We start from the raw sequence: 26,295 nt of genomic DNA, 5'->3' as shown, positions 1-26,295 counted from the left end.
GAGAATATATTTAATAAAATCAATCATAAAGAGTGAATCAATATGGAGTTTAATATTTGATGTTTTCTGATTCACCCTCAAACATAAAACATGTTAAAGCTCATAAAATCTAAAGATCCAGATATAAATCTTCCCTTTCCCACCAAACACCCACAACATTTAGAGGGGTTTTTTTTCAACATTCGGTCCATCATAACCTTGATTTAGTCAAAAGATAGTCGTAGGAAATTGAGCCATGTTTTGTCCGTCTGATTTAGTCCAAATTTAGCTCAATAACAGTCGTTAAAAATATGACCATATTACAGTGACGTCTTTACAGAGACGTCTTTTCAACGACCTGAAAATCACTGCCTTTCACTTTTCTATTTAATCTAGACGTTGTTTAGACAGAGTGGAAATGTTTTTTGTACAACTATTTTTTCTGGGTGGTATAGTCTATTTAGTAGTTATTTCTGTTTGTTAGATCATGAAGAGAATTAAAGTCAGACAGCAGCAGTCTGTCTGTCAGGAAGAAACACGTTAAAATCATCGCAGGGTTAAAAGTTTCCATCAGTCTGATAGTGAGCGTCAGGTTTGATCATTAGCCATCACACTGAATAATTATGATAACTAGAAAAGCACTCAGAGACCGCAGATCTCCGCCATCAGCCCTATCTCCCAATAGTGAAGAGTCCTTTAAAAACATTCCTGGATCCAGACGGTGATCCGGATCACTCCCAAAATCTAATTTGCCGACGTCCCTCCCTGGTAGAGTGGAGGCACAATCAGGTAAAGCATTGGCTTCGCTACGTGTGGACTGTCATGGCGGAAGCACCCATGGTCTCACTGGACGACTGGAAGTCATGACAGAGGGTGAATATTCCTCTATTCCTCCCAGCATTGTGAGCATTCTCACTACAATTCTTTGTCTTTCTCTCTGTTACGCTCCGACTCGTTTCCTCAACCGGACATGCATCTTCCAAACTCTATAAACTCCAAAACTTTGAATAAGCTACTCATGTCCGCCATCTCCTGGTGTAAAGTGGTAACAGCTCAGACCTCTGCCATTAGCTGTATGTATGCCAATAGTACAGAATCCTTTAAAAAAATTCCTGGATCCAGACACTGATCTGGATCAGTCTCAAAATGTAATCACTTCTTCCTTTTGTCATTTCTGACATTTCCTGAAAATTTCCTGAAAATCAGTCCATGAGTTTTTGAGTTATGTTGCAAACAAACAAACAAACAAACAAACAAACCCACCTGATCACATAACCTCCTTGGTGGAGATAATTAATAATTTCGTAATATAGCACTTGATGGTAGAAAGAGTCCACATGTTTTTGATATCACAAAATAGTTGAAAAGACGTTAAAAACGTCTCCACTCTGTCTAAATAATGTCTAGATTTAAAAGAAAAGTGAAAGGTGAAAAGATGTCATTTTCAGGTCGTTGAAAAGACGCCTCTGTATGGTCATATTTTAAACGGCTGTTATTGAGCTAAATTTGGACTAAATCAGATTGACAGAATAATTTAATAATTTTCTACGACCATCTTTTGTCTAAATTAAGGCTATGATGGACCCAATGTAGAAAAAAACCTCTCAATAATGTTGGTGTTCGGTGGGAAATGGAAGATTTATATCTGATTCTGTTGATTTTATGAGCTTTAACATGCTTGATGTTTGAGGGTGAATCAGAAACTAATCAAATATTAAACTTCATACTGATTCACTCTTTATGATTGATTTTATTAAATATATTCTCAATATTTCACTGTAAATTCTTATTTCAAACACTTTTTTAAATCCCAGCCCATCAGTTATTGAGCCTTTAAAACTTCTGATGTTTACTGCAGGTTTCTCTTCATGCAGGTGTTTTCTGATCCACACTGAGACCAAACACTGTCAGTGTAGATATTTTAATAGAATAAATGAGAACAAATTTATGGAGACACAATCAGCTGTTTATGCCTCCTGACAGCTGATTGATGATCAGCTGATTGATGATCAGGGCATCATCATCACAAACTGCTGTCGCTTCACACGACGCTGCAGAGGGACGGACGTCCCATGGTCCGTCAATCGTCGGTCTTATGGCTTCAGTCCTCCCGTCTCACCATGAGTCTCTGGTGGGCGGGACTAAGACTCAAAGAAAAGACTCACGCCAAAGACCTAAGCCATACATTAGTGAAAGTGAGACGCAGCCTGTGAGTTGAGGAAGAAGTCCTCCTGACTCCTGAAGTTCCCAAGAATAGGTACTTCTCGTCCCTGGGTGGGCTCGAACCACCATCCTCTCGGTTAACAGCCGAGCGCGCTGGCCGATTGCGCCACAGAGACACGCACACTCACTATGGCATCTCAGTGGTCTGCCACCTCAGGCTGTGTACCATGAGCCAAATCTCCAAAATTTTGATGCATGAAAACTCCAGCGTTGTTGATCAACCTCTGTCCATATTCATTGGGTCTTTGCTTGAAGAGATACTGCTTTCTGCTCTCAGGAAAACTCCTGCCACTGCAGAACACAGACTAGGCACCGCTGGGATTTGAACCCAGGATCTCCTGTTTACTAGACAGGCACTTTGACCAACTTAGCCACGGCGCCATGAATTGGCTGTGACTCTCAGAGACACAGAGCCTGTCATTGAATCAAATCAGCCTGTGGACATCTTGTTGCTTTTCCTGTTCAGATAAGTCCACTACAATGACAATGTTGCATAGGAAATTCAAGAGGGACTTCATTGTCAAATCTCTGCTTGTATAGGAGAGAGATAAAGGAAGAGGCACAGAGGTCTTAGGGAGCATCAATCAAGGGACGCATAATCCCCACAGTGGACCTACCTGCAGTCAAGTCTTGTTCGCCAAGTTGCAGCACCAAGCTAAAGACAACCCATGTGAGTCTTTAGCCGGATCTCACTTCTGTTATAGATCGGTCCTCGGTCCTAGGGATTCACTCGAACCAGAAGTAGTTTCCGATCCGCCATCTTGAAGGCCGTGCCAAAGACCTTACACAGTTTCAAGACCCAAGCCATAAGATGGAGGACTGAGATTTGAAGACCGATGAGCAGAGACACATGAGACCAGGCTTCCCGGAAATCTGTTTACTCAAAGACACGCCCCCTTATTGGATATCATTCTCTGATTGGACGCTGCTACACAGTGGATGTCAGTGAAACTTCACAGCAGCAGCAGAGATAAATAATGGAGGAGAAACAGAGTTTATAACAGACGATAAACGAACTCAACGGACTCTAAACAGAATATAAACATCAGAAGTTTTAAAGGCTCAATAACTGATGGGCTGGGATTTAAAACAGTGTTTGAAATAAGAATTTACAGTGAAATATTGAGAATATATTTAATAAAATCAATCATAAAGAGTGAATCAGTATGGAGTTTAATATTTGATGTTTTCTGATTCACCCTCAAACATCAAACATGTTAAAGCTCATAAAATCTAAAGATCCAGATATAAATCTTCCCTTTCCCACCAAACACCCACAACATTTAGAGGGTTTTTTTTTCAACATTTGGTCCATCATAACCTTGATTTAGTCAAAAGATAGTCGTAGGAAATTGAGCCATGTTTTGTCCGTCTGATTTAGTCCAAATTTAGCTCAATAACAGTCGTTAAAAATATGACCATATTACAGTGACGTCTTTACAGAGACGTCTTTTCAACGACCTGAAAATCACTGCCTTTCACTTTTCTATTAAATCTAGACGTTGTTTAGACAGAGTGGAAATGTTTTTTGTGCAACTATTTTTTCTGGGTGGTATAGTCTATTTAGTAGTTATTTCTGTTTGTTAGATCATGAAGAGAATTAAAGTCAGACAGCAGCAGTCTGTCTGTCAGGAAGAAACACGTTAAAATCATCGCAGGGTTAAAAGTTTCCATCAGTCTGATAGTGAGCGTCAGGTTTGATCATTAGCCGTCACACTGAATAATTATGATAACTAGAAAAGCACTCAGAGACCGCAGATCTCCACCATCAGCCCTATCTCCCAATAGTACAGAATCCTTTAAAAACATTCCTGGATCCAGACGGTGATCCGGATCACTCCCAAAATCTAATTTGCCAACGTCCCTCCCCAGTAGAGTGGAGACACGATCAGGCAAAGCATTGGCTTCACTACGTGTGGACTGTCATGGCGGAAGCACCCATGGTCTCACTGGACGACTGGAAGTCATGACAGAGGGTGAATATTCCTCTATTCCTCCCAGCATTGTGAGCATTCTCACTACAATTCTCTGTCTTTCTTTCTGTTACGCTCCGACTCGTCTCCTCGACCGGACATGCGTCTTCCAAACTCTATAAACTCCAAAACTTTGAATAAGCTACTCATGACCGCTGTCTCCTGGTGTAAAGTGGTAACAGCTCAGACCTCTGCCATTAGCTGTATGTATGCCAATAGTACAGAATCCTTTAAAAAATTCCTGGATCCAGACGCTGATCTGGATCAGTCTCAAAATGTAATCACTTCTTCCTTATGTCATTTCTGACATTTCCTGAAAATTTCATGAAAATCAGTCCATGACTTTTTGAGTTATGTTGCAAACAAACAAACAAACAAACAAACAAACCCACCAATCACTCTTTATGATTGATTTTATTAAATATATTCTCAATATTTCACTGTAAATTCTTATTTCAAACACTTTTTTAAATCCCAGCCCATCAGTTATTGAGCCTTTAAAACTTCTGATGTTTACTGCAGGTTTCTCTTCATGCAGGTGTTTTCTGATCCACACTGAGACCAAACACTGTCAGTGTAGATATTTTATTAGAATAAATGAGAACAAATTTATGGAGACACAATCAGCTGTTTATGCCTCCTGACAGCTGATTGACGATCAGCTGATTGATGATCAGGGCATCATCATCACAAACTGACATCGCTTCACGTGACGCTGCAGAGGGACGGACGTCCCATGTACCAAGGTCCACTGTGGTCTCATGGCTTCAGTCCTCCCGTTGATTCCTCCCGTCTCACCATGAGTCTCTGGTGGGTGGGACTAAGACTCAAGGAAAAGACTCACGCCAAACATTAGTGAAAGTGAGACGCAGCCTGTGAGTCAAGGAAGAAGTCCTCCTGACTCCTGGAGTTCCCAAGAATAGGTACTTCTCGTCCCTGGGTGGGCTCGAACCACCATCCTCTCGGTTAACAGCCGAGCGCGCTGGCCGATTGCGCCACAGAGACACGCACACTCACTATGGCATCTCAGTGGTCTGCCACCTCAGGCTGTGTACCATGAGCCAAATCTCCAAAATTTTGATGCATGAAAACTCCAGCGTTGTTGATCAACCTCTGTCCATATTCATTGGGTCTTTGCTTGAAGAGATACTGCTTTCTGCTCTCAGGAAAAGTCCAGCCAATGCAGAACACAGACTAGGCACCGCTGGGATTTGAACCCAGGATCTCCTGTTTACTAGACAGGCACTTTGACCAACCAAGCCACGGCGCCATGAATTGGCTGTGACTCTCAGAGACACAGAGCCTGTCATTGAATCAAATCAGCCTGTGGACATCTTGTTGCTTTCCCTGTTCAGATAAGTCCACTACAATGACAATGTTGCATAGGAAATTCAAGAGGGACTTCATTGTCAAATCTCTGCTTGTATAGGAGAGAGATAAAGGAAGAGGCACAGAGGTCTTAGGGAGCATCAATCAAGGGACGCATAATCCCCACAGTGGACCTACCTGCAGTCAAGTCTTGTTCGCCAAGTTGCAGCACCAAGCTAAAGACAACCCATGTGAGTCTTTAGCCGGATCTCGCTTCTCTTATAGATTGGTTCTCGGTCCGAGACAACCCATGTGAGACTGTGAGTCAAGGAAGAGGTCCTCCTGACTCCTGGAGCGTCCAAGAATAGGTACTTCCCGTCCCTGGGTGGGCTCGAACCACCATCCTCTCGGTTAACAGCCGAGCGCGCTGGCCGATTGCGCCACAGAGACACGCACACTCACTATGGCATCTCAGTGGTCTGCCACCTCAGGCTGTGTACCATGAGCCAAATCTCCAAAATTTTGATGCATGAAAACTCCAGCGTTGTTGATCAACCTCTGTCCATATTCATTGGGTCTTTGCTTGAAGAGATACTGCTTTCTGCTCTCAGGAAAACTCCTGCCACTGCAGAACACAGACTAGGCACCGCTGGGATTTGAACCCAGGATCTCCTGTTTTCTAGACAGGCACTTTGACCAACTTAGCCACGGCGCCATGAATTGGCTGTGACTCTCAGAGACACAGAGCCTGTCATTGAATCAAATCAGCCTGTGGACATCTTGTTGCTTTCCCTGTTCAGATAAGTCCACTACAATGACAATGTTGCATAGGAAAATTCAAGAGGGACTTCATTGTCAAATCTCTGCTTGTATAGGAGAGAGATAAAGACAGAGGCACAGAGGTCTTAGGGAGCATCAATCAAGGGACACATAATCCCCACAGTGGACCTACCTGCAGTCAAGTCTTGTTCACCAAGTTGCAGCACCAAGCTAAAGACAACCCATGTGAGTCTTTAGCTGGATCCCGCTTCCCTATGGATCGGTCCTCGGTCCTAGGGATTCACTCGAACCGGAAGCAGTTTCCGATCCGCCATCTTGAAGACCTTCAAAGACCTTACGCAGTTTCAAGACCCAAGCCATAAGATGGAGGACTGAGATTTGAAGACCGATGAGCAGAGACACATGAGACCAGGCTTCCCGGAAATCTGTTTACTCAAAGACACGCCCCCTTATTGGATATGACTCTCTGATTGGACGCTGCTACACAGTGGATGTCAGTGAAACTTCACAGCAGCAGCAGAGATAAATAATGGAGGAGAGACAGAGTTTATTACAGACAATAAATGGACTCAACAGATTCTCAAGAGAATATGAACATCAGAAGTTTTAAAGGCTCAATAACTGATGGGCTGGGATTTAAAAAAGTGTTTGAAATAAGAATTTACAGTGAAATACTGAGAATATATTTAATAAAATCAATCATAAAGAGTGAATCAGTATGAAGTTTAATATTTGATTTCTTTTCTGATTCACCTTCAAACATAAAACATGTTAAAAGCTCATAAAATCTAGAGATTCAGATATAAATCTTCCCTTTCCCACCAAACACCCACAACATTTAGTGGTTTGTTTTTTTTCAACATTTGGTCCATCATAACCTTGATTTAGTCGAAAGATAGTCGTAGAAAATTGAGCCATGTTTTGTCCGTCTGATTTAGTCCAAATTTAGCTCAATAACAGTCGTTAAAAATATGACCATATTACAGTGACGTCTTTACAGAGACGTCTTTTCAACGACCTGAAAATCACTGCCTTTCACTTTTCTATTAAATCTAGACGTTGTTTAGACAGAGTGGAAATGTTTTTTGTGCAACTATTTTTTCTGGGTGGTATAGTCTATTTAGTAGTTATTTCTGTTTGTTAGATCATGAAGAGAATTAAAGTCAGACAGCAGCAGTCTGTCTGTCAGGAAGAAACACGTTAAAATCATCACAGGGTTAAAAGTTTCCATCAGTCTGATAGTGAGCGTCAGGTTTGATCATTAGCCGTCACACTGAATAATTAGGATAACTAGAAAAGCACTCAGAGACCGCAGATCTCCACCATCAGCCCTATCTCCCAATAGTGAAGAATCCTTTAAAAACATTCCTGGATCCAGACGCTGATCCTGATCACTCCCAAAATCTAATTTGCCGACGTCCCTCCCCGGTAGAGTGGAGACACGATCAGGCAAAGCATTGGCTTCGCTACGTGTGGACTGTCATGGCAGAAGCACCCATGGTCTCACCGGACGACTGGAAGTCATGGCAGAGGGTGAATATTCCTCTATTCCTCCCAGCATTGTGAGCATTCTCGCTACAATTCTTTGTCTTTCTCTCTGTTACGCTCCGACTCGTTTCCTCGACCGGACATGCGTCTTCCAAACTCTATAAACTCCAAAACTTTGAATAAGTTACTCATGTCCGCCATCTCCTGGTGTAAAATGGTAACAGCTCAGACCTCTGCCATTAGCTGTATGTATGCCAATAGTACAGAATCCTTTAAAAAATTCCTGGATCCAGACGCTGATCTAGATCAGTCTCAAAATGTAATCACTTCTTCCTTTTGTCATTTCTGACATTTCCTGAAAATTTCATGAAAATCAGTCCATGACTTTTTGAGTTATGTTGCTAACAAACAAACAAACAAACAAACAAACAAACCCACCTGATCACATAACCTCCTTGGTGGAGATAATTAATAATATTGTAATATAGCACTTGCTGGTAGAAAGAGTCCGCATGATTTTGATATCACAAAATAATTGAAAAGACGTTAAAAACGTCTCCACTCTGTCTAAATAATGTCTAGATTTAAAAGAAAAGTGAAAGGTGAAAAGATCTGATTTTCAGGTCGTTGAAAAGACGTCTCTGTATGGTCATATTTTAAACGGCTGTTATTGAGCTAAATTTGGACTAAATCAGATTGACAGAATAATTTAATAATTTTCTACGACCATCTTTTCTCTAAATTAAGGCTATGATGGACCCAATGTAGAAAAAAACCTCTCAATGATGTCGATGTTTGGTGGGAAAGGGAAGATTTATATCTGATTCTGTTGATTTTATGAGCTTTAACATGTTTTATGTTTGAGGGTGAATCAGAAACTAATCAAATATTAAACTTCATACTGATTCACTCTTTATGATTGATTTTATTAAATATATTCTCAATATTTCACTGTAAATTCTTATTTCAAACACTGTTTTAAATCCCAGCCCATCAGTTATTGAGCCTTTAAAACTTCTGATGTTTACTGCAGGTTTCTCTTCATGCAGGTGTTTTCTGATCCACACTGAGACCAAACACTGTCAGTGTAGCTATTTTATTAGAATTAATGAGAATAAATTTATGGAGACACAATCAGCTGTTTATGCCTCCTGACAGCTGATTGATGATCAGCTGATTGATGATCAGGGCACCGTCATCACAAACTGCTGTGGCTTCACATGACGCTGCAGAGGGACGGACGTCCCATGGACCGTTAATCGTTGGTCTTATGGCTTCAGTCCTCCCGTCTCACAATGAGTCTCTGGTGGGCGGGACTAAGACTCAAAGAAAAGACTCATGCCAAAGACCTAAGCCATACATTAGTGAAAGTGAGACGCAGCCTGTGAGTCAAGGAAGAAGTCCTCCTGACTCCTGAAGTTCCCAAGAATAGGTACTTCTCGTCCCTGGGTGGGCTCGAACCACCATCCTCTCGGTTAACAGCCGAGCGCGCTGGCCGATTGCGCCACAGAGACACACACACTCACTATGGCATCTCAGTGGTCTGCCACCTCAGGCTGTGTACCATGAGCCAAATCTCCAAAATTTTGATGCATGAAAACTCCAGCGTTGTTGATCAACCTCTGTCCATATTCATTGGGTCTTTGCTTGAAGAGATACTGCTTTCTGCTCTCAGGAAAACTCCTGCCACTGCAGAACACAGACTAGGCACCGCTGGGATTTGAACCCAGGATCTCCTGTTTACTAGACAGGCACTTTGACCAACTTAGCCACGGCGCCATGAATTGGCTGTGACTCTCAGAGACACAGAGCCTGTCATTGAATCAAATCAGCCTGTGGACATCTTGTTGCTTTTCCTGTTCAGATAAGTCCACTACAATGACAATGTTGCATAGGAAATTCAAGAGGGACTTCATTGTCAAATCTCTGCTTGTATAGGAGAGAGATAAAGGAAGAGGCACAGAGGTCTTAGGGAGCATCAATCAAGGGACGCATAATCCCCACAGTGGACCTACCTGCAGTCAAGTCTTGTTCGCCAAGTTGCAGCACCAAGCTAAAGACAACCCATGTGAGTCTTTAGCCGGATCTCACTTCTGTTATAGATCGGTCGTCAGTCCTAGGGATTCGCTTGAATCGGAAGTAGTTTCCAATCCGCCATCTTAACGGCCGTGCCAAAGCACTTACAGGGTTTTAAGACTCAAGCCATAAGACCGAGGACTGAGATTTGAAGACCGATGAGCAAAGACACATGAGAGCAGGCTTCCCGGAACTCTTTTTACTCAGAGGCACACCCCCTTATGGGATATCACTCTCTGATTGGACGCTGCTACACAGTGGATGTCAGTGAAACTTCGCAGCAGCAGCAAAGATGAATAATGAGGAGAAACAGAGTTAATAACAGATGGTAAATGGACTCAACGGACTCTCAAGAGAATCTAAACATCAGAAGTTTTAAAAGGCTCAATAAATGATGAGCTGGGATTTAAAAATGGTTTGAAATAAACATTTACAGTGAAATACTGAGAATATATTTAATAAAATCAATAATAAAGAGTGAATCAGTATGGAGTTTAATATTTGATTCGTTTTCTGACATCAAACATGTTTAAAAGCTCATAAAATCTAAAGATTCAGATATAAATCTTCCCTTTTCCCCCAAACACCAACATCATTTAGACGTATTTTTTTCTACATTTGGTCCGTCATAGCCTTAATTTAGTCAATAGATAGTCGTAGAAAATTGAGCCATGTTTTGTCCGTCTGATTTAGTCCAAACTTAGCTCAATAATAGTCATTTAAAATATGAAAATATTACAGTGACGTCTTTACAGAGACGTCTTTTCAACGACCTGAAAATCACTGCCTTTCACTTTTCTATTTAATCTAGACGTTGTTTAGACAGAGTGGAAATGTTTTTTGTACAACTATTTTTTCTGGGTGGTATAGTCTATTTAGTAGTTATTTCTGTTTGTTAGATCATGAAGAGAATTAAAGTCAGACAGCAGCAGTCTGTCTGTCAGGAAGAAACACGTTAAAATCATCGCAGGGTTAAAAGTTTCCATCAGTCTGATAGTGAGCGTCAGGTTTGATCATTAGCCGTCACACTGAATAATTAGGATAACTAGAAAAGCACTCAGAGACCGCAGATCTCCACCATCAGCCCTATCTCCCAATAGTGAAGAATCCTTTAAAAACATTCCTGGATCCAGACGCTGATCCGGATCACTCCCAAAATCTAATTTGCCGACGTCCCTCCCCGGTAGAGTGGAGACACGATCAGGCAAAGCATTGGCTTCGCTACGTGTGGACTGTCATGGCGGGAGCACCCATGGTCTCACCGGACGACTGGAAGTCATGGCAGAGGGTGAATATTCCTCTATTCCTCCCAGCATTGTGAGCATTCTCGCTACAATTCTTTGTCTTTCTCTCTGTTACGCTCCGACTCGTTTCCTCGACCGGACATGCGTCTTCCAAACTCTATAAACTCCAAAACTTTGAATAAGTTACTCATGACCACCGTCTCCTGGTGTAAAATGGTAACAGCTCAGACCTCTGTCATTAGCTGTATGTATGCCAATAGTACAGAATCCTTAAAAAAATTCCTGGATCCAGACGCTGATCTGGATCAGTCTCAAAATGTATTCACTTCTTCCTTTTGTCATTTCTGACATTTCCTGAAAATTTCATGAAAATCAGTCCATGACTTTTTGAGTTATGTTGCTAACAAACAAACAAACAAACAAACAAACAAACCCACCAATCACTCTTTATGATTGATTTTATTAAATATATTCTCAATATTTCACTGTAAATGCTTATTTCAAACACTTTTTTAAATCCCAGCCCATCAGTTATTGAGCCTTTAAAACTTCTGATGTTTACTGCAGGTTTCTCTTCATGCAGGTGTTTTCTGATCCACACTGAGACCAAACACTGTCAGTGTAGATATTTTATTAGAATAAATGAGAACAAATTTATGGAGACACAATCAGCTGTTTATGCCTCCTGACAGCTGATTGATGATCAGCTGATTGATGATCAGCTGATTGATGATCAGGGCATCATCATCACAAACTGACATCGCTTCACGTGACGCTGCAGAGGGACGGACGTCCCATGGACCGTTAATTGTTGGTCTCATGGCTTCAGTCCTCCCGTTGATTCCTCCCGTCTCACCATGAGTCTCTGGTGGGCGGGACTAAGACTCAAGGAAAAGACTCACACCAAAGACCTAAGCCATACATTAGTGAAAGTGAGACGCAGCCTGTGAGTCAAGGAAGAAGTCCTCCTGACTCCTGAAGTTCCCAAGAATAGGTACTTCTCGTCCCTGGGTGGGCTCGAACCACCATCCTCTCGGTTAACAGCCGAGCGCGCTGGCCGATTGCGCCACAGAGACACGCACACTCACTATGGCATCTCAGTGGTCTGCCACCTCAGGCTGTGTACCATGAGCCAAATCTCCAAAATTTTGATGCATGAAAACTCCAGCGTTGTTGATCAACCTCTGTCCATATTCATTGGGTCTTTGCTTGAAGAGATACTGCTTTCTGCTCTCAGGAAAAGTCCAGCCAATGCAGAAGACAGACTAGGCACCGCTGGGATTTGAACGCAGGATCTCCTGTTTACTAGACAGGCACTTTGACCAACTAAGCCACGGCGCCATGAATTGGCTATGACTCTCAGAGACACAGAGCCTGTCATTGAATCAAATCAGCCTGTGGACATCTTGTTGCTTTCCCTGTTCAGATAAGTCCACTACAATGACAATGTTGCATAGGAAATTCAAGAGGGACTTCATTGTCAAATCTCTGCTTGTATAGGAGAGAGATAAAGACAGAGGCACAGAGGTCTTAGGGAGCATCAATCAAGGGACGCATAATCCCCACAGTGGACCTACCTGCAGTCAAGTCTTGTTCACCAAGTTGCAGCACCAAGCTAAAGACAACCCATGTGAGTCTTTAGCCGGATCTCGCTTCTCTTATAGATTGGTTCTCGGTCCGAGACAACCCATGTGAGACTGTGAGTCAAGGAAGAGGTCCTCCTGACTCCTGGAGCGTCCAAGAATAGGTACTTCCCGTCCCTGGGTGGGCTCGAACCACCATCCTCTCGGTTAACAGCCGAGCGCGCTGGCCGATTGCGCCACAGAGACATGCACACTCACTATGGCATCTCAGTGGCTGAAAACATCTTTAATTCTGTCTTTAAACTCTGCATGCTTTGTTATCAGATGACGCTTTAGCTTGGTGGGCTTCATAGCTTCCCATGAAGACACACGGCACATTTTGGTCTGCCGTTCTCAATAGAATCAATCTCGATATGGCTGTTATCATATTTCCTCAGTTTTGCTGGTTTGGGCCTAGCATCACTTGATCATATCATCAATCATATCTACGTTGACTTTTGTGGGAGTCATTTGTTTAGTATGGTTATTTATGGTGCTGTGGTCCCTATATGTATTTACTGGATTCTGAATGACATAGCATTGCTTTAATAATTTATGTTTAAATTATTTCACGGACTCCCAAGCTGTGGTTCAGGGACCCCCGTTTGAAAACCACTGCTTTAGCCAACCATCAGGGCAGTTGGATGCATCTGCAGAAACAAGAGCAGAAAATACAACAAAGAAAACAACGACATGTTTATCAGCACTATTATCACAGTTCTCTGTTTAAAGTGTGTTTGCTGGAGGCGTCTGACACAAGTCTCCACTCTATTGTGAGGCGGAGAGCTTTACTGACTGCATACTGAGTGCAGGGCTTGAGAAATGTCAGCAGTTACTCCTTTCAGCCCATTTCTTATTCCCCTGTTTAGCTAGCAGACTATACCTCGCTTTTATTGATCTGCTGCATGTAAAAGGTCACAGGATTGAAGAAGACAGTAGCTGCAGTAACCATGGAGACTTCTGTCTTTGTCTACCTGATCAAACACAGAAGAAGTCAGAGAGTAAATCTGTGATACTTGCTGACTCAGATTAATAGTTCATGAGTCCAAAAACAAGTATTTAGGATCGATATGAATTGAGGATTATGTACAAAATGTGTTAAATTTGTCAAAAGTCAAATTGCATGATCAAAAACAGAAGGAAAATCAACAATTTAGCCCTAGATCTATCAGCATGAGAAACTGCAGAGCAGCAGGAAAACAGGAAGTGATTCCATGTGCTCACTGCATCAGTAGTACCCAGGCTGAAGTGTTGATTGGCTAGTACTCATGGGAAATCTAGCCAATCAGATTGTGTTGTATACAGGACATTTGGTGTCACTGTGGGGAGGGAAAATAAAGCCAGGCGGGAAGAAACACTTTGCAGTGGAACCAAAGAAGTGCACTTTTTTGATAAGTTAGTTTGGTCGATAATCTGTGAAAGAATATGCCAATACCGATCACTGGATACCCTCGGTTGACACCAGTGGATACCAGTATCACATAAATACAGAGGTGTGACTTTACCTTAACAAAGCAGTCAGAGTATTTTCATGCTTTTGCTGCCAATAATGAAATTAAGTAGAAGGAATTGTAATAATTTTTAGAGAAAATGATTGAATTATTGCAGAATAAACAGACAAACTGGCAAAAATAGGTTAAAAGTGGCAAAAATTGGCTGAAAAAAAGTGATTTAAAAAAGGGGTGACACAATAGCAAAAATGGGTTTAAAACTGCAGATATTTGCTATAATGTACAAGGAAATGGCTAAAAGCCATAAAAATGGGAGAAAAAATGGTGAACAAGGTTCAAATATGGCAAAAATGGGGTTAAAGTTGCAAAGACTGGCTAATGGTGGCAAAAAAATGGCAAATGGTGGCAAAATGAGATATAAAATGGTCAAAGAGGTTAAAATGTGGCAAATATGGGTTATAACTGGCAAACATTGGCAGAAAATAAGTGGTAAATGTGGTGAAAGACTTGCAAGAATGGGTTTAAGTTGCAGAAAATGGCCAACAGCTGCAAAATGAGAGGTAATACCAATGAAGAAGTTAAAAGGTGGCAAATATAGGGGCCCAATCTCTGGGTGTAGCAGGGTCCATTCTCTGGGTTTATCAGGGTCCATTCTCTGGGTTTATCAGGGTCCAATCTTTGGCTTTATCAGGGTCCAATCTCTGGGTTTATCAAGGTCCAGTCTATGGGTTTATCAGGGTCCATTCTCTGGGTTTATCAAGGTCCAGTCTATGGGTTTATCAGGGGTCCGTTCTCTGGGTTTGTCAGGGGCCTAGCCAAATCTGTGGGCAGGCCTGCATGTAGGCACAGTTACTACTATACTATGTTTCCCAATGTTTATACAGTCATGGACGAAAATATTGGCACCCCTGGAATTTTTCCAGAAAATACACCATTTCTCCCAGAAATTGTTGCAATTACAAATGTTTTTGCCATACACATTTTTATTTCCTTCATGTGCATTGGAACAACACAAAAAATACGAAGAAAAAAGACAAAATTGACATAATTTTACACAAAACTCAAAAAATGGGCCGGACAAAATTGTTGGCACCCTTTTAAAACTGTGGGTAAATCATTTTATTTCAGGTATGTGATGCTCATTTAAACTCACCTGTGGCAGTAACAGGTGCTGACAATCTAGAAATCACACCTGAAGCCAGTCAGAATGTCTAAAAGTTGACTCAGCCTTTGTGTTGTGTGCCTGTGTGTGTCACACCAAGCATGGAGAAGAGAAAGAAGAGCCCAGAATTGTCTGAGGACTTAAGAAGCAAAATTGTGGAAAAATATGAACAATCTCAAGGTTAAAGATCATCTCCAGAGATCTAGAAATTCCTTCATCCACTGTGTGTAATATAATCAAGAAGTTTATAACCATGGAGCTGTGGCTGATCTCCCTGGACGTGGACGGAAGAGAAAAACTGACAAAAGAAAGCAACACAGGATAGTTGGAATGGTGGATAAACATCCTCAGTCAACTTCCACACAAATTCAGGCTGTCCTGCAGACTCAGGGTGCAAAAGTGTCAGCTGGGACCATACGTGGTCATCTGAATGAGATGAAGCGCTATGGCAGGAGACCGAGGAGAACCCCACTGCTGACAAAGAGACATAAAAAAGCCAGACTGGAGTTTGAAAAAATGTACCTGAGTAAGCCTCAATCCTTCTGGGAGAACATTTTGAGGACAGATGAGACTAAGGTAGAGCTTTTTGGAAAAGCACGTCATTCTACTGTTTACAGAAAACAGAATGAGGCCTACAAAGAAAAGACCACAGTACCTACAGTCAAACATGGTGGAGCTTCAAAGATGTTTTGGGCTTGTTTTGCTGCCTCTGGCACTGGGTGACTTGACTGTGTGCAAGGAATCATGAAATCTGGAGACTATCAAAAGATTTTGGGCCGCAATGTAGGGTCTAGTGTCAGAAAGCTGGGTCTGTGTCAGAGGTCATGGGTGTTCCAGCAGGACAATGACCCCAAACATACCTCAAAAAGCACCAAGAAATGGTTGGAGACAAAGCTGGAGAGTTCTGAAGTGGCAGCAATGAGTCCAGATCTAAATCCCATTGAACACCTATGGAGAGATCTCAAAACTGCTGTTGAAGAAGCACCCTTCAAATCTGAGAGACCTGGAGCAGTTTGCAAAAGAAGAGTGGTCCAGAAATCCAGTTGAGAGGTGTAAGAAGCTTGTTGATGGTTGTAGGAAGTGATTGGTTTCAGTTATTTTTTCAAAGGGTGGGCCCGTTTTTTGTGTTATGTGTAATATTATGTCAAATTTTTTTTTTCTTTGGATTTTTTGTGTTGTTCCAATGCACATAAAGGCAATAAAAAATGTATACCAAATACATTTGTTGATTGCAACAATTTCTGGGAGAAATTATGTATTTTCTGGAAAAATTCCAGGGCTGCCAATATTTCCGTCCATGACTGTAGGACTCAGTTTTGCAGTGTAGTTTACGCTCACACTCCATAAAATTCTTCTCCTTATTATTTGAGTTCTCGATCAGAAAAGTTTGTCAACATGATTGACACTAGTGCACAGTCTTTTCTGTTTTTAATTTTCCCAGTACAAAAACAATGTGCATGTGTATTTGCATATGAAAAAAGGATGTCAGATGGTGTTACAAAGCTAACCCCAGACTCATGCTGAGACACCATCTTTTACCTGGTGTGAAACGCTTCACTCAAAACTGTCTGATTGTGATCACCTGGGGGGAATGTAAATTGCAAAACACTTCAGGTTAAGCCCAGTTTCAGGCAAGCCTTTGTCATACCACTGTAAAGAGGATGTCACACTGATGAAGTGGTCCAAAAATCAGGAGGTCATCAGAGAAAGGAGAAAGCTTAATCACACCATCAGCTGAGAGAGTTTTATGTGACCTCAGTGACTAGACATTACCAAAGGTGAGTTATTGCCCTGAGAATGGAGGTAAATTTAATTAATTTATGGCAAAATCCCATACATACAACAAAAAAACAGCAATGACTCATGTTTGATTTGCATCGCTGACGAATTCATTATAAATTTACTGGGGATCACTACAAAGGAACAACAAATTACTGCATTGTTTGGACTGAGAAGCAATTTGGACCAGGAAAAAAACACAAAGCTGGAAAAATAATTTTCTCTCGCCCTAATTCTCTTGCTGACTGAATAAGACTGACTTTAAAGATTTACCTCCATTTCATTGCATTCATAGCACCCTCTATCTTTACAAGCCTTCCAGGGCCAGCTGCTAAGAAGCATCCCCACAGCATGATGCTGCCATCATCGTGCTTCATAGTGGGGATGGTGTGTTTGTGGTGATGGGCAATGTTTGGCATCTTGTCTGATGGCCAAAAAGCTCAACTTAACTAGTATCTAGATAAGTGAAGCTAGATTGAATCTAAGTTTTCTCTTTGCCACTCTCCCATAAAGCTCTGACTTGGTGAAGAACCCGGCCAACAGTTGTTGTCTGCAGAGTCTCTCCATCTCAGCTGCTGAAGCTTGGAGCTCCTTCAGAGTAGTCATAGGGGTCTTGGTGTCCTCTCTCTCTAGTCTCCTTCTTGCACGCCCACTCAGTTTGTGAGGACGGTCTGATCTAGGCAGATTTACACACGTGACATATTCCTTCATTTCTTCATGATGGATTTAACTGAACTCTGGGGGATGTTAAGACACTTGGAAATGTTTTTGTATCAATCCCCTGACTTATAAGTTTCAAGAACCTTTTCTCTGAGCTGTCTGGAGTGTACTTTTGTCTTCATGGTGTAATGGTAGCCAGTAATACTGATGAACAGTGACTGGACCTTCCAGACACAGCTGTCTTTATACTACAATCACATGAAACACATTCCCTGACCTCAGCTGATCCTCATTTCACTAAGTGTGAGGGGTTTTTTGTGTCTCTTTGTATAAAAAAAAAAAAAAAAAAAGCCAAATTATACCATAATTCATTTATAAAATCATCAGAGTAAAAACATCCCAAAGGGGTGAATATTTTTTCATAGGTGTTGTAAAAAAATCCCACACAAAGACCCACAAACAGATAGTGTGCACAAACTCAGAGGGGAAAAAATAAACACTTGACACCTCACTCGAAGTATTTTTTCATATATAGTTTTATTTACACTTTATATTTACATATTTTGTTTCAAAATCTTTTCTGTACACAAATTTAAATTCAACATATGGGGCTCATGTAACCCACACTCCCTAGAATTATTAGACTTTGATTACTCAAGAGGCAAAAGACTTGGGGGGATGATTTTGTCAATGTTTGTGTCGGTTTTGGGATAAGAAATGATATGAAAGCAGCTTAAGAAGTGATGTGCGGACAGCCTAATAAAGATGCTTGAAAAATAACTGTAGTTTGTGTGTGAGATGCTACGAGCCAGCTTAACCTTGGTCTTCATCTCTATAAAAACACAGAGCCAGTGTTGAGTGTGTGGGGGGAGAGCAAGAGGGCGATTGTTAAATAGTGTAGCCAAGCCTTTTTGAAACATGGAATTTATATAATAAAAATGTTTAACGTTTTTTGTTTAAGAAAGAAAACCATAATCCAAATATGTAAGATGCAGACTGTCCCTGAAACCACTGGTTCCCAACCTGTGGTCCGGGAACCCCTGGAGGGGAGGAGGGGTTGCCTAAGATCTCAGGTGGGACACCCTGACTTCTCTAAAAGTTGTCAAAATTAGACATTTATTTGTTTAAGAATCCCAAATTAACATGATGTATTAGCGCCAACCTAAGAGATTTTAAAAAATGAAGAGAATTTAAATTTTTAAGAAAAAAATAAACTAATCTGTAGGGGAAAAAACATTTTTGAGACTATAAAGTTTTTAACTCATAACAAAACAAACTCAGTATTTCAGGGTTTAAAAAGATGTGAATTTACGAGAAAAACTTGCAATTCCCAAGTTTATAAAGTCTTGAATTTTGACAGTAGCAATTCAAAAATGTCAAAATTTTAAAATCCTACATTTACAACAGTGTGAAGCCAAAATATGAGAAACCAAACTGAAAATAGTATTTAGATTTTCAACTTTTAGACTTTATAAACTCTGGATGTATTCTACTATCAGTCTGATATCGGTATCAACATTTATCAAAATTTCTGCCGATATTAAAAACTGATATATCAACTGTAAATTTCTGCTATTTGTACTAATAAGTTTGTAATGTTTAAGGCTGGACCAAGAGACTTTTAGTCTTTTCCATTGTTCATAAACTTTGAAGTGTGGTTTAAGAACTCAGGTTTGTTTCTTCGTCCATCCTCATACATTAAAATGTGCACAAGGACAGAAGTTTTAGGTGAAATACAGATTTGAATATCGGTATCGGCTACAATAATTCTGTAAATACAGACAAAAAAGTCTAATACATACATTTACAACTTTTAAAGTAAAAAATTCTACTTTTTTCTTGTAAATTAACACCTTTTCAAACATGATAACTTAGAGCAGGGGTGTCAAACTCAACCGGCCCATCAGTCTGAGGTCGGCAGATTTCCTCAAGTATAAAAATGTGAACTTATCCTGATGATTTAAGAAAACCTTGTTAAGTCACAAAATCTGAAGAAGTAAGGAGTAAAAATATTTAGATAAGAAATCAGGAATATGGGAAAAGAATTTCATTTGTGTTTTAATTTCCTGTTTTCAATTTAGCGTCTCACAATAAGGACTCAAACTTAGGATTTTGAGTTTTTATTTCATGCTTTGAGCATTTCAACTCATAATTTTGACTTCTCATATAATATTTTGACCTTTAAGATTGATAATTCTAATTTTAGGTAATATTTTGACCTTTTAAACCATTTATTTTGTATTTTATCTCATATTTTCAACAACGAACTTTGACTTCATAATCCCACAATTTGACCTTTTACAGTCAATTTAAAATTTTGAATCATATTCTGACTTTTAATTTCATGATTACAAATTTTATTTCATATTTTGAACTTTTAAACTCATTATTTTGTCTTTCTTTCTAATATATTTGCCTTTAAAAAACACTATTTTTTAATTTCAATTTATGTTTTGACCTTTTTGAACTTATAGATTTCCTTTTCCTCAGATTGTGAGCCTTTAAACTTTTCTTTTTAATTTCTTAAATGTCAAAATCATTATCATAAGTGCGAAGTTTTTCATGTTTTATTACTGGTGAAATGAGGTTGACAGTTTATGGTTAAAAAGGTGACCCTGTTAGACCCTCAGGTTAGACCTGAATCCAAAATCCGGCCCCTGCTGTGACTGAGTTTGACACCCCTGACTTAGAGGGTTTTTTTCTTAAAAATGAACTCTATTATTTTTTTCTAATAGTGGCTTTAGTACACTTTCATACTGACAGATAGTTTATACATTTTATCAAGAACAAGTGTATGTAGGCCTATTGTGATTAAATGAATTGAAATGGATGTTAACTTTGGTAACCCTCTCTTCTACTGTCCTCTTATTACAGGGTATTTACCTGCTCAATATACGGTTAACCATAAAGTGTTATTGGATTTTACATCTGCAGCTAAAACTACAGGTATTTACCTGGTAAATACATATGGTTAATAATACCATTATTGGGTAGTTATCATTATAATGAATAATCTAGATGAATTAAAGAAATACTAGGGATTACCTGGTACATTATATTGTGTAATTGTACCACTGTAATAAATGTATTACACCAATAAGACTGTGAATTACCATATATATTTACCAGGTATAAACCTAGTAAGTGAGCTGTAGCTTGTCTGTACTTATCCTTACCCATTAACACCATATGTATATATATTCATTTCCCAGCTTAATACCTTAAACTCTCACTGTAGTTTTTCTGTACCTATTTATTACCCCTGGTAGTTACCCTGTAACACCATGTACATTACCATACATTTACCAGCTAAATTCCTGTTAATTATGGGACTGTAAAAGAGTAACCTTTACTTTTCCAAGAGGGTTCTGGAGGGGCTAAGCTTTTCTTAGATATGAGTAGGGGGCCCTAAGGAATAAAGTTTGGGAACCACTGCCTTCTTCCACAGTTCAGTTAAATAAAACTATCTGTACCGAGTTATGGTTGCTTAGCCTTTCATAACAATGGCTATGGAGGTTAAGGTTAAACTAAAAGTGAGAATGAATAATTTCTGTCATTGTGGTTACTAGCAAACCCTAAAACCTGATGTGTATACTGAGCTCATTTCTGTCTTTTTGGAGTAATTTCAAACCATCATATTGTTTATTACAGAAATCTAAAGCCTTCAACTTCATCTGAGGTCAAAAAGGCATCCAAGACGTCAGCTTATGACTCCAGAGTCTGACGCAACTAAATAGATTTGTTTAAAAAATTAAACAAATCTTTTAAACTTGTTTGAAAGAGTAAATCGCTAATAAAGAAAGTGGGTGAGGAATATTGTGCTAAATGAACTGCAGTTTTTACTTGAGAGCACAGGTGATTAGGAACAAGGCTGTCAAAAAAAAATCATACTCTGATACTTTTTAAAAATGATATACCATATATTTTTACGTTTGACAGTACTGAAGCTTAAAAAAACAGATCAAGAATCAGATTTCTCAGCCCAGGGCTACAATAATACCGTATAGAATTTGAAAGTTTTGGTATTGTGACAACCTTTGAAGCCTGCAAACCCGGTGCAAAATAAGTAAAAAATAAAAATCAAAAACTGACAGCCTGATAGCTCAGAGAAAAAAAACTCCAACAGAAAACTGTTTTTAAAATATGCAAGACTTCCTATATGTCGACGCAGCAAAACCTCCCATGCAATTACTGCTTTTACGTTAAAAGGCAACAAATTGAAGTCTAACGGCCTATTTTCAGCAAAGTATTTCTGTTTATCACTGATGTTTTTGTGCTCCATGGAACCAGAAAGAATGAATGTGTCTGGATCAAAACAACAGTGGTTCTTTAGAGAAGTTGTTACCCTTGAGGATCTGTTCATTTTTGAGAAAAACCGCAGATTTTTTTCCTAAAGAAGCAAACTCAGAATTTCAGAGTTTAACCTTATGAGGATGGCGTACGTCAAGTGACACGTGCTATTCAAAGTGAATTAACTTTTGAATCATAAATTGTAGGCACTGACTTATTTCCTCTGAAAGCCCTCCTCTGTGCCGCTCTAATGAAGCTATCCACGCCTTTGTAACTCTTACAGAACGTTTTCTAGAGAGCCATAATCCAGATCAGTAACTCTAACGTAGAACATCTTTTTTTAATCCATTAATGATAATTTTTCAATCGTTCCTGCAGTTAGCCCTCTGCCATACTGTCTGTTTGTATCCCAGAATACATTGCGACTGGGCTGCTTTGCTGAACAGCGCATGTGCACAGACTGAAGGAGAGAGCCTGAATGACTCATAGTAGAGAGAAAAAGACACAGAGAGGCTGTGACGTGTCCTTCAAAGTCACAGCACTTTAAATAATGACCAAAATTCCCAAAAGTGCTAGGAGGTTTTTGGTAAAAATGTGAATATTTTGAAGGCTTTTTGACACAGAATGATTAATTTCTTAATTCTTTAGTCCTAAAGAGATCGGAGGACAAGCTTGTTCCTCTTAGTCATTAATGTTTACTGTGTTTAATGCATTAGTTTTGATTTCCAATTAGTGCCATAGCTTTTTTAAAATTCCAGTGACATTACTGCAGCCCACATATTCTTAAAGCCCAGGCTATCCTAAAAAAGGGGAGTTTAGAGCTTGACTTTGCAAGCTTTTTAAGACAAAAAGTCCAGGTGAGACACAATGGTTAAAAAAGCATAGAATTCATGGTCATAGTTTTTGGAGAATAACTCGAAATTTTTGAGTTTAAAGTCTGAATTTTGACATGAGAAACTCATAAATTTCAAGTTTTTAGAACCCTAAATTTACAACAGTGCAAAATCAAAAGTTTACCTGAAACCGAACCCAAACAGTGGTCTGGCTTTCAACTTTTCTACTTTATAATCTCAAAAATTCAAAGTTTTGGCTTACTTACAATAACAACATTTAAAGTTTTTTTAAAAAACAACCTTTTTTCTTAGAAATTAATGGCTCTAACCTTGAGAATTTTGACGTTTGTATCTCAATAATCACTAGATCCTCTTTAAGTTTTGCTGAAGTTGCGCAAAAATGGCATCATAATGGATAGTTCATACTCAGGTGTTTTGTAGAGAATAAGTGTATGTAGGCACGTCGTGTTGCAGAATTCCTAATGAAAACAACTAAAATCGATGCTGAATTTTTCCAAGTGGGTCATGGGTGGGCTAAGCTTTTCTCGGTCTAGGAGTAGGGGTAAGGTTGGGAACTACTGCTTTAGAGATTTACTTAAAACAACCCTCTGAAGGAGCTTTAAAAAAGAGAGCAAGTTTATTTCTAATTGTAATATTTAATATGCATTGTTGGTCTTAGTGTGCCTTATTGGCTGGACTTCTACTTCTCACTTGTGTGTAATGTCTGCTCTGAGGTAGTCATGGCTTCCATTTAAAAAAAAAAATGGCCCTTCATAAGCAAGTCAAAGGCTAGAAAGTGGCAAAATTCAACTACTGAATTCCTAATGGCTTCCTGCCTTTTGCTAAGACCCTCACTTAAACAGTTTGATGTTGCTGTTTGGCAGAAGGACAGAATAAGTTTAATGGTTGAGTTGGTTTGTGGAAGAAGGGATGAAAATCTCTGTGAAATCTTTGCTTTCTCTTGGTTAAAAGCCAAACTAGCTGAGAGAAAACAAATGTGGGTGAGTAAGATTGAAGAAAACATTTAAGAGGGTTCTGTTACATAAATCATCCTCATCATCAATGACCTTTTACCGCCTTTCTTTGTCTTTTCAAAGTAAAAAAGATAACATCTTTGCCTCCTGAAAAACATTATTAGCAAATAACTATAAATAAAAATTAGTAGAAAATAACATTTAGGCTTGAACTGACCAAACTCCAACAAAGGTTTTTGGATTCAGTGATAAGAGGGCTCTGTATTGAGCTGAAGGAGTGCAAATTTCAGAGGTGATCAGAGAAAAATAACATCATTTTGTCAGAATGCTACACCACATGTCTCCTAAGTCATTGGTTGATTTAAATCTCTTAGTAGCTGAAAGGCCAAACAGCCAACAAGGAAAGAAGAGGTTAAGAAAAAGAGAGGTCCTTCCAGGTTTAGAATAGTGCCTCAAAGTCCAGTAGAAGGCTGCAGGGCGGGGATGAGCAACTGCAGAGCGCTACACTGATCATCTCTTGTAGTGGTTTGGTGCATCAGCGAAGGCAAACTTCAACCTGTAGGCTTCAGCCAGCAGTACACTCATTTCCTCATTTCCCCAGTGCATTGTTGAAAGGTTCTGCAATAGGATCATAAGCCCCTGTTTGAAAAGAAAGAAAACAGTTTAGTGAAATAGCAAATTATAAAACTGCGAGGTGCACAACAGATATATACTTGGTTTCGAGGACTTAGTGCAGAAATAGGCGAGTTATCAAATCAGTGCAATGTAAGGTTTTCTTTAAGGGCTTATGTGTCAGACTTGTTTTTTACATTTGACACTGCGCAAAAAATAATAACCCATAATAATCATTGATGCCAAAAAAATATAAAAAAATATATGCCAGGCTATGATGACCAGGAAGAAAAAAAGTCTACATTGCATGTACTATATTGAAATTATTTTTTTCCCATCTAAAGCCTGGGGGTTTGTACAGAACCTGGCATTTAAAGAGTCAAATTTGTTGAAAGTTCTGATTATTTCATTTCAATGAGTAGAGGGCGAGTTGGTTTAAAAGATTAACAAATAAAAAGTTAAAAAAAAAAAAAAAAAGAATGTATAATAATTTAATAGCCTAATTTCTGAATTGAGCCATATTGGTCCTACAATAATAATGCATAAAAATCAGTGTTGCCAAAAAACGTTGATATAAACCAGGCTCCAAGAAGAAAAAAAAAAAAATTTTCACTTCACATCAGAAACACAGGGGAAAACGATCCCTTTTGGTCCTTAAGGGCCCTTAAGGATATAACATTTTGAGGGTCTATAAAGGTTAAAAAGAACACACTACGGAAAGAGAACATGAGTTAAACCAGAGCTGAGAGTCATGCATAATTAAGTGAAGCTTTCCTTTACTGTACATTGCAGTGTAGGTAAGAAGAGAGACAACAGAAACCCCCTTCCCCCAAATGAATACTTCCAAATTACATCCAATGACTACTTCCTATTTTTAAGAAGTGGGGATAAAAAAGTACAGCTGTGGGATGAACTGACTGTCATACTGTCTATGTGTGCCTAAGTGCTTGCTGGAATTGGACTTTTTCAGCATTTTTCTAGTTTTCTGAAGACTCAAAGCACTCCAACACTACATCACGTTCACCCATTCACACCGAATCAACAAAGTAAAGGCAAAGACTGCTCAGTGAGGAGCAGCACTAATGCATTCACACACATTCATATGTCAGGGTCACAGGGTGAGCAATTTGGAGTTAAGTGTGCTTTTGCAAGGAAGACTTCAACATGTGACTACCAGACTGCCACTGATCCAGTCAAAACGCTGAAATCGTTGCTGTGACAACATATTCATTTTGATCAAATCCTGGGGCTGTTCATCAAGGACAAGTTGTTTGCCTCTGCACATGTCACACTACTCACAGTAAACACTTGTTTTAAAAAGTGTTATACAAATAAAGTAACAAGTATCAATATCATTAGTATGGTTTCTTCAGTCTGTCTCTATCTTGTCTACTGTTACTCTGTTATTTCTCTAACGGGTAAGTTAACCAGGACATTTTCCTTTTCTCGCGTCATCAAATGCCTGCCAAAGGTGGTATTGTTGGGTCTGTTATTGTATAAAGAGTATAGTCATAACCAATAGGGATGCAAGAGTATTCTGAATTGGCTAAAAATCTATACAAATAAGGCGGGATATAAATGGATACAGCACAGCCTGTGTCGTGATGCGCTGTTTGAACAGTAGATGGTGCTGCCTGTCTGTAACGCCACTTAAGTCTCTTCATAAACAGATATGGCAGGAGAGGGTGAAAACTTAGCGGTAGTGGATGTGTTGTCCTCAAAACACCATAGTTACCTATACATTACTTAACGCATTTTTAAATACAGAAAATATACAAAAAGAAAAACTCCAAGGTAGGATCTCCTGCTCCTTTCTATGAATGCTCGATCCTTAAGAAAAC

General features: G+C 39.6%; 1 protein-coding gene and 11 non-coding genes across 14 annotated transcripts in view; all 12 read right to left on the bottom strand.

Moving 5' to 3' along the window:
• Window positions 1-2,244: 2,244 nt before the first annotated feature.
• trnan-guu lies at window positions 2,245-2,318 on the bottom strand. The gene has a single exon. It is a non-coding gene; the product is annotated as a tRNA-Asn (tRNA).
• A 191-nt stretch (window positions 2,319-2,509) lies between these two features.
• trnat-agu lies at window positions 2,510-2,583 on the bottom strand. The gene has a single exon. It is a non-coding gene; the product is annotated as a tRNA-Thr (tRNA).
• A 2,523-nt stretch (window positions 2,584-5,106) lies between these two features.
• On the bottom strand, window positions 5,107-5,180 carry trnan-guu. Its single transcript has one exon. It is a non-coding gene; the product is annotated as a tRNA-Asn (tRNA).
• A 191-nt stretch (window positions 5,181-5,371) lies between these two features.
• trnat-agu lies at window positions 5,372-5,445 on the bottom strand. The gene has a single exon. It is a non-coding gene; the product is annotated as a tRNA-Thr (tRNA).
• Window positions 5,446-5,859: 414 nt separating this feature from the next.
• On the bottom strand, window positions 5,860-5,933 carry trnan-guu. Its single transcript has one exon. It is a non-coding gene; the product is annotated as a tRNA-Asn (tRNA).
• A 191-nt stretch (window positions 5,934-6,124) lies between these two features.
• On the bottom strand, window positions 6,125-6,198 carry trnas-aga. Its single transcript has one exon. It is a non-coding gene; the product is annotated as a tRNA-Ser (tRNA).
• Window positions 6,199-9,191: 2,993 nt separating this feature from the next.
• trnan-guu lies at window positions 9,192-9,265 on the bottom strand. Its single transcript has one exon. It is a non-coding gene; the product is annotated as a tRNA-Asn (tRNA).
• A 191-nt stretch (window positions 9,266-9,456) lies between these two features.
• Window positions 9,457-9,530, bottom strand: trnat-agu. The gene has a single exon. It is a non-coding gene; the product is annotated as a tRNA-Thr (tRNA).
• A 2,543-nt stretch (window positions 9,531-12,073) lies between these two features.
• trnan-guu lies at window positions 12,074-12,147 on the bottom strand. Its single transcript has one exon. It is a non-coding gene; the product is annotated as a tRNA-Asn (tRNA).
• Window positions 12,148-12,338: 191 nt separating this feature from the next.
• On the bottom strand, window positions 12,339-12,412 carry trnat-agu. The gene has a single exon. It is a non-coding gene; the product is annotated as a tRNA-Thr (tRNA).
• Window positions 12,413-12,826: 414 nt separating this feature from the next.
• trnan-guu lies at window positions 12,827-12,900 on the bottom strand. Its single transcript has one exon. It is a non-coding gene; the product is annotated as a tRNA-Asn (tRNA).
• A 7,458-nt stretch (window positions 12,901-20,358) lies between these two features.
• tbc1d22a (TBC1 domain family, member 22a) overlaps window positions 20,359-26,295 on the bottom strand; it is a 47,307-nt gene continuing 41,370 nt past the window's right edge. For all 3 annotated transcript variants that reach the window (XM_041780939.1, XM_041780938.1, XM_041780941.1), the window contains one exon: window positions 20,359-24,481. In XM_041780939.1, the coding sequence (XP_041636873.1) occupies window positions 24,353-24,481 (129 nt within the window). In that variant the 3' untranslated portion in view covers window positions 20,359-24,352. The remainder of the gene's footprint in view (window positions 24,482-26,295) is intronic.

Source organism: Cheilinus undulatus, linkage group 23, assembly GCF_018320785.1.
Source record: "Cheilinus undulatus linkage group 23, ASM1832078v1, whole genome shotgun sequence".
Classification (NCBI taxonomy): domain Eukaryota; kingdom Metazoa; phylum Chordata; class Actinopteri; order Labriformes; family Labridae; genus Cheilinus; species Cheilinus undulatus.
This window is presented reverse-complemented; position numbering and strand designations above follow the sequence as displayed.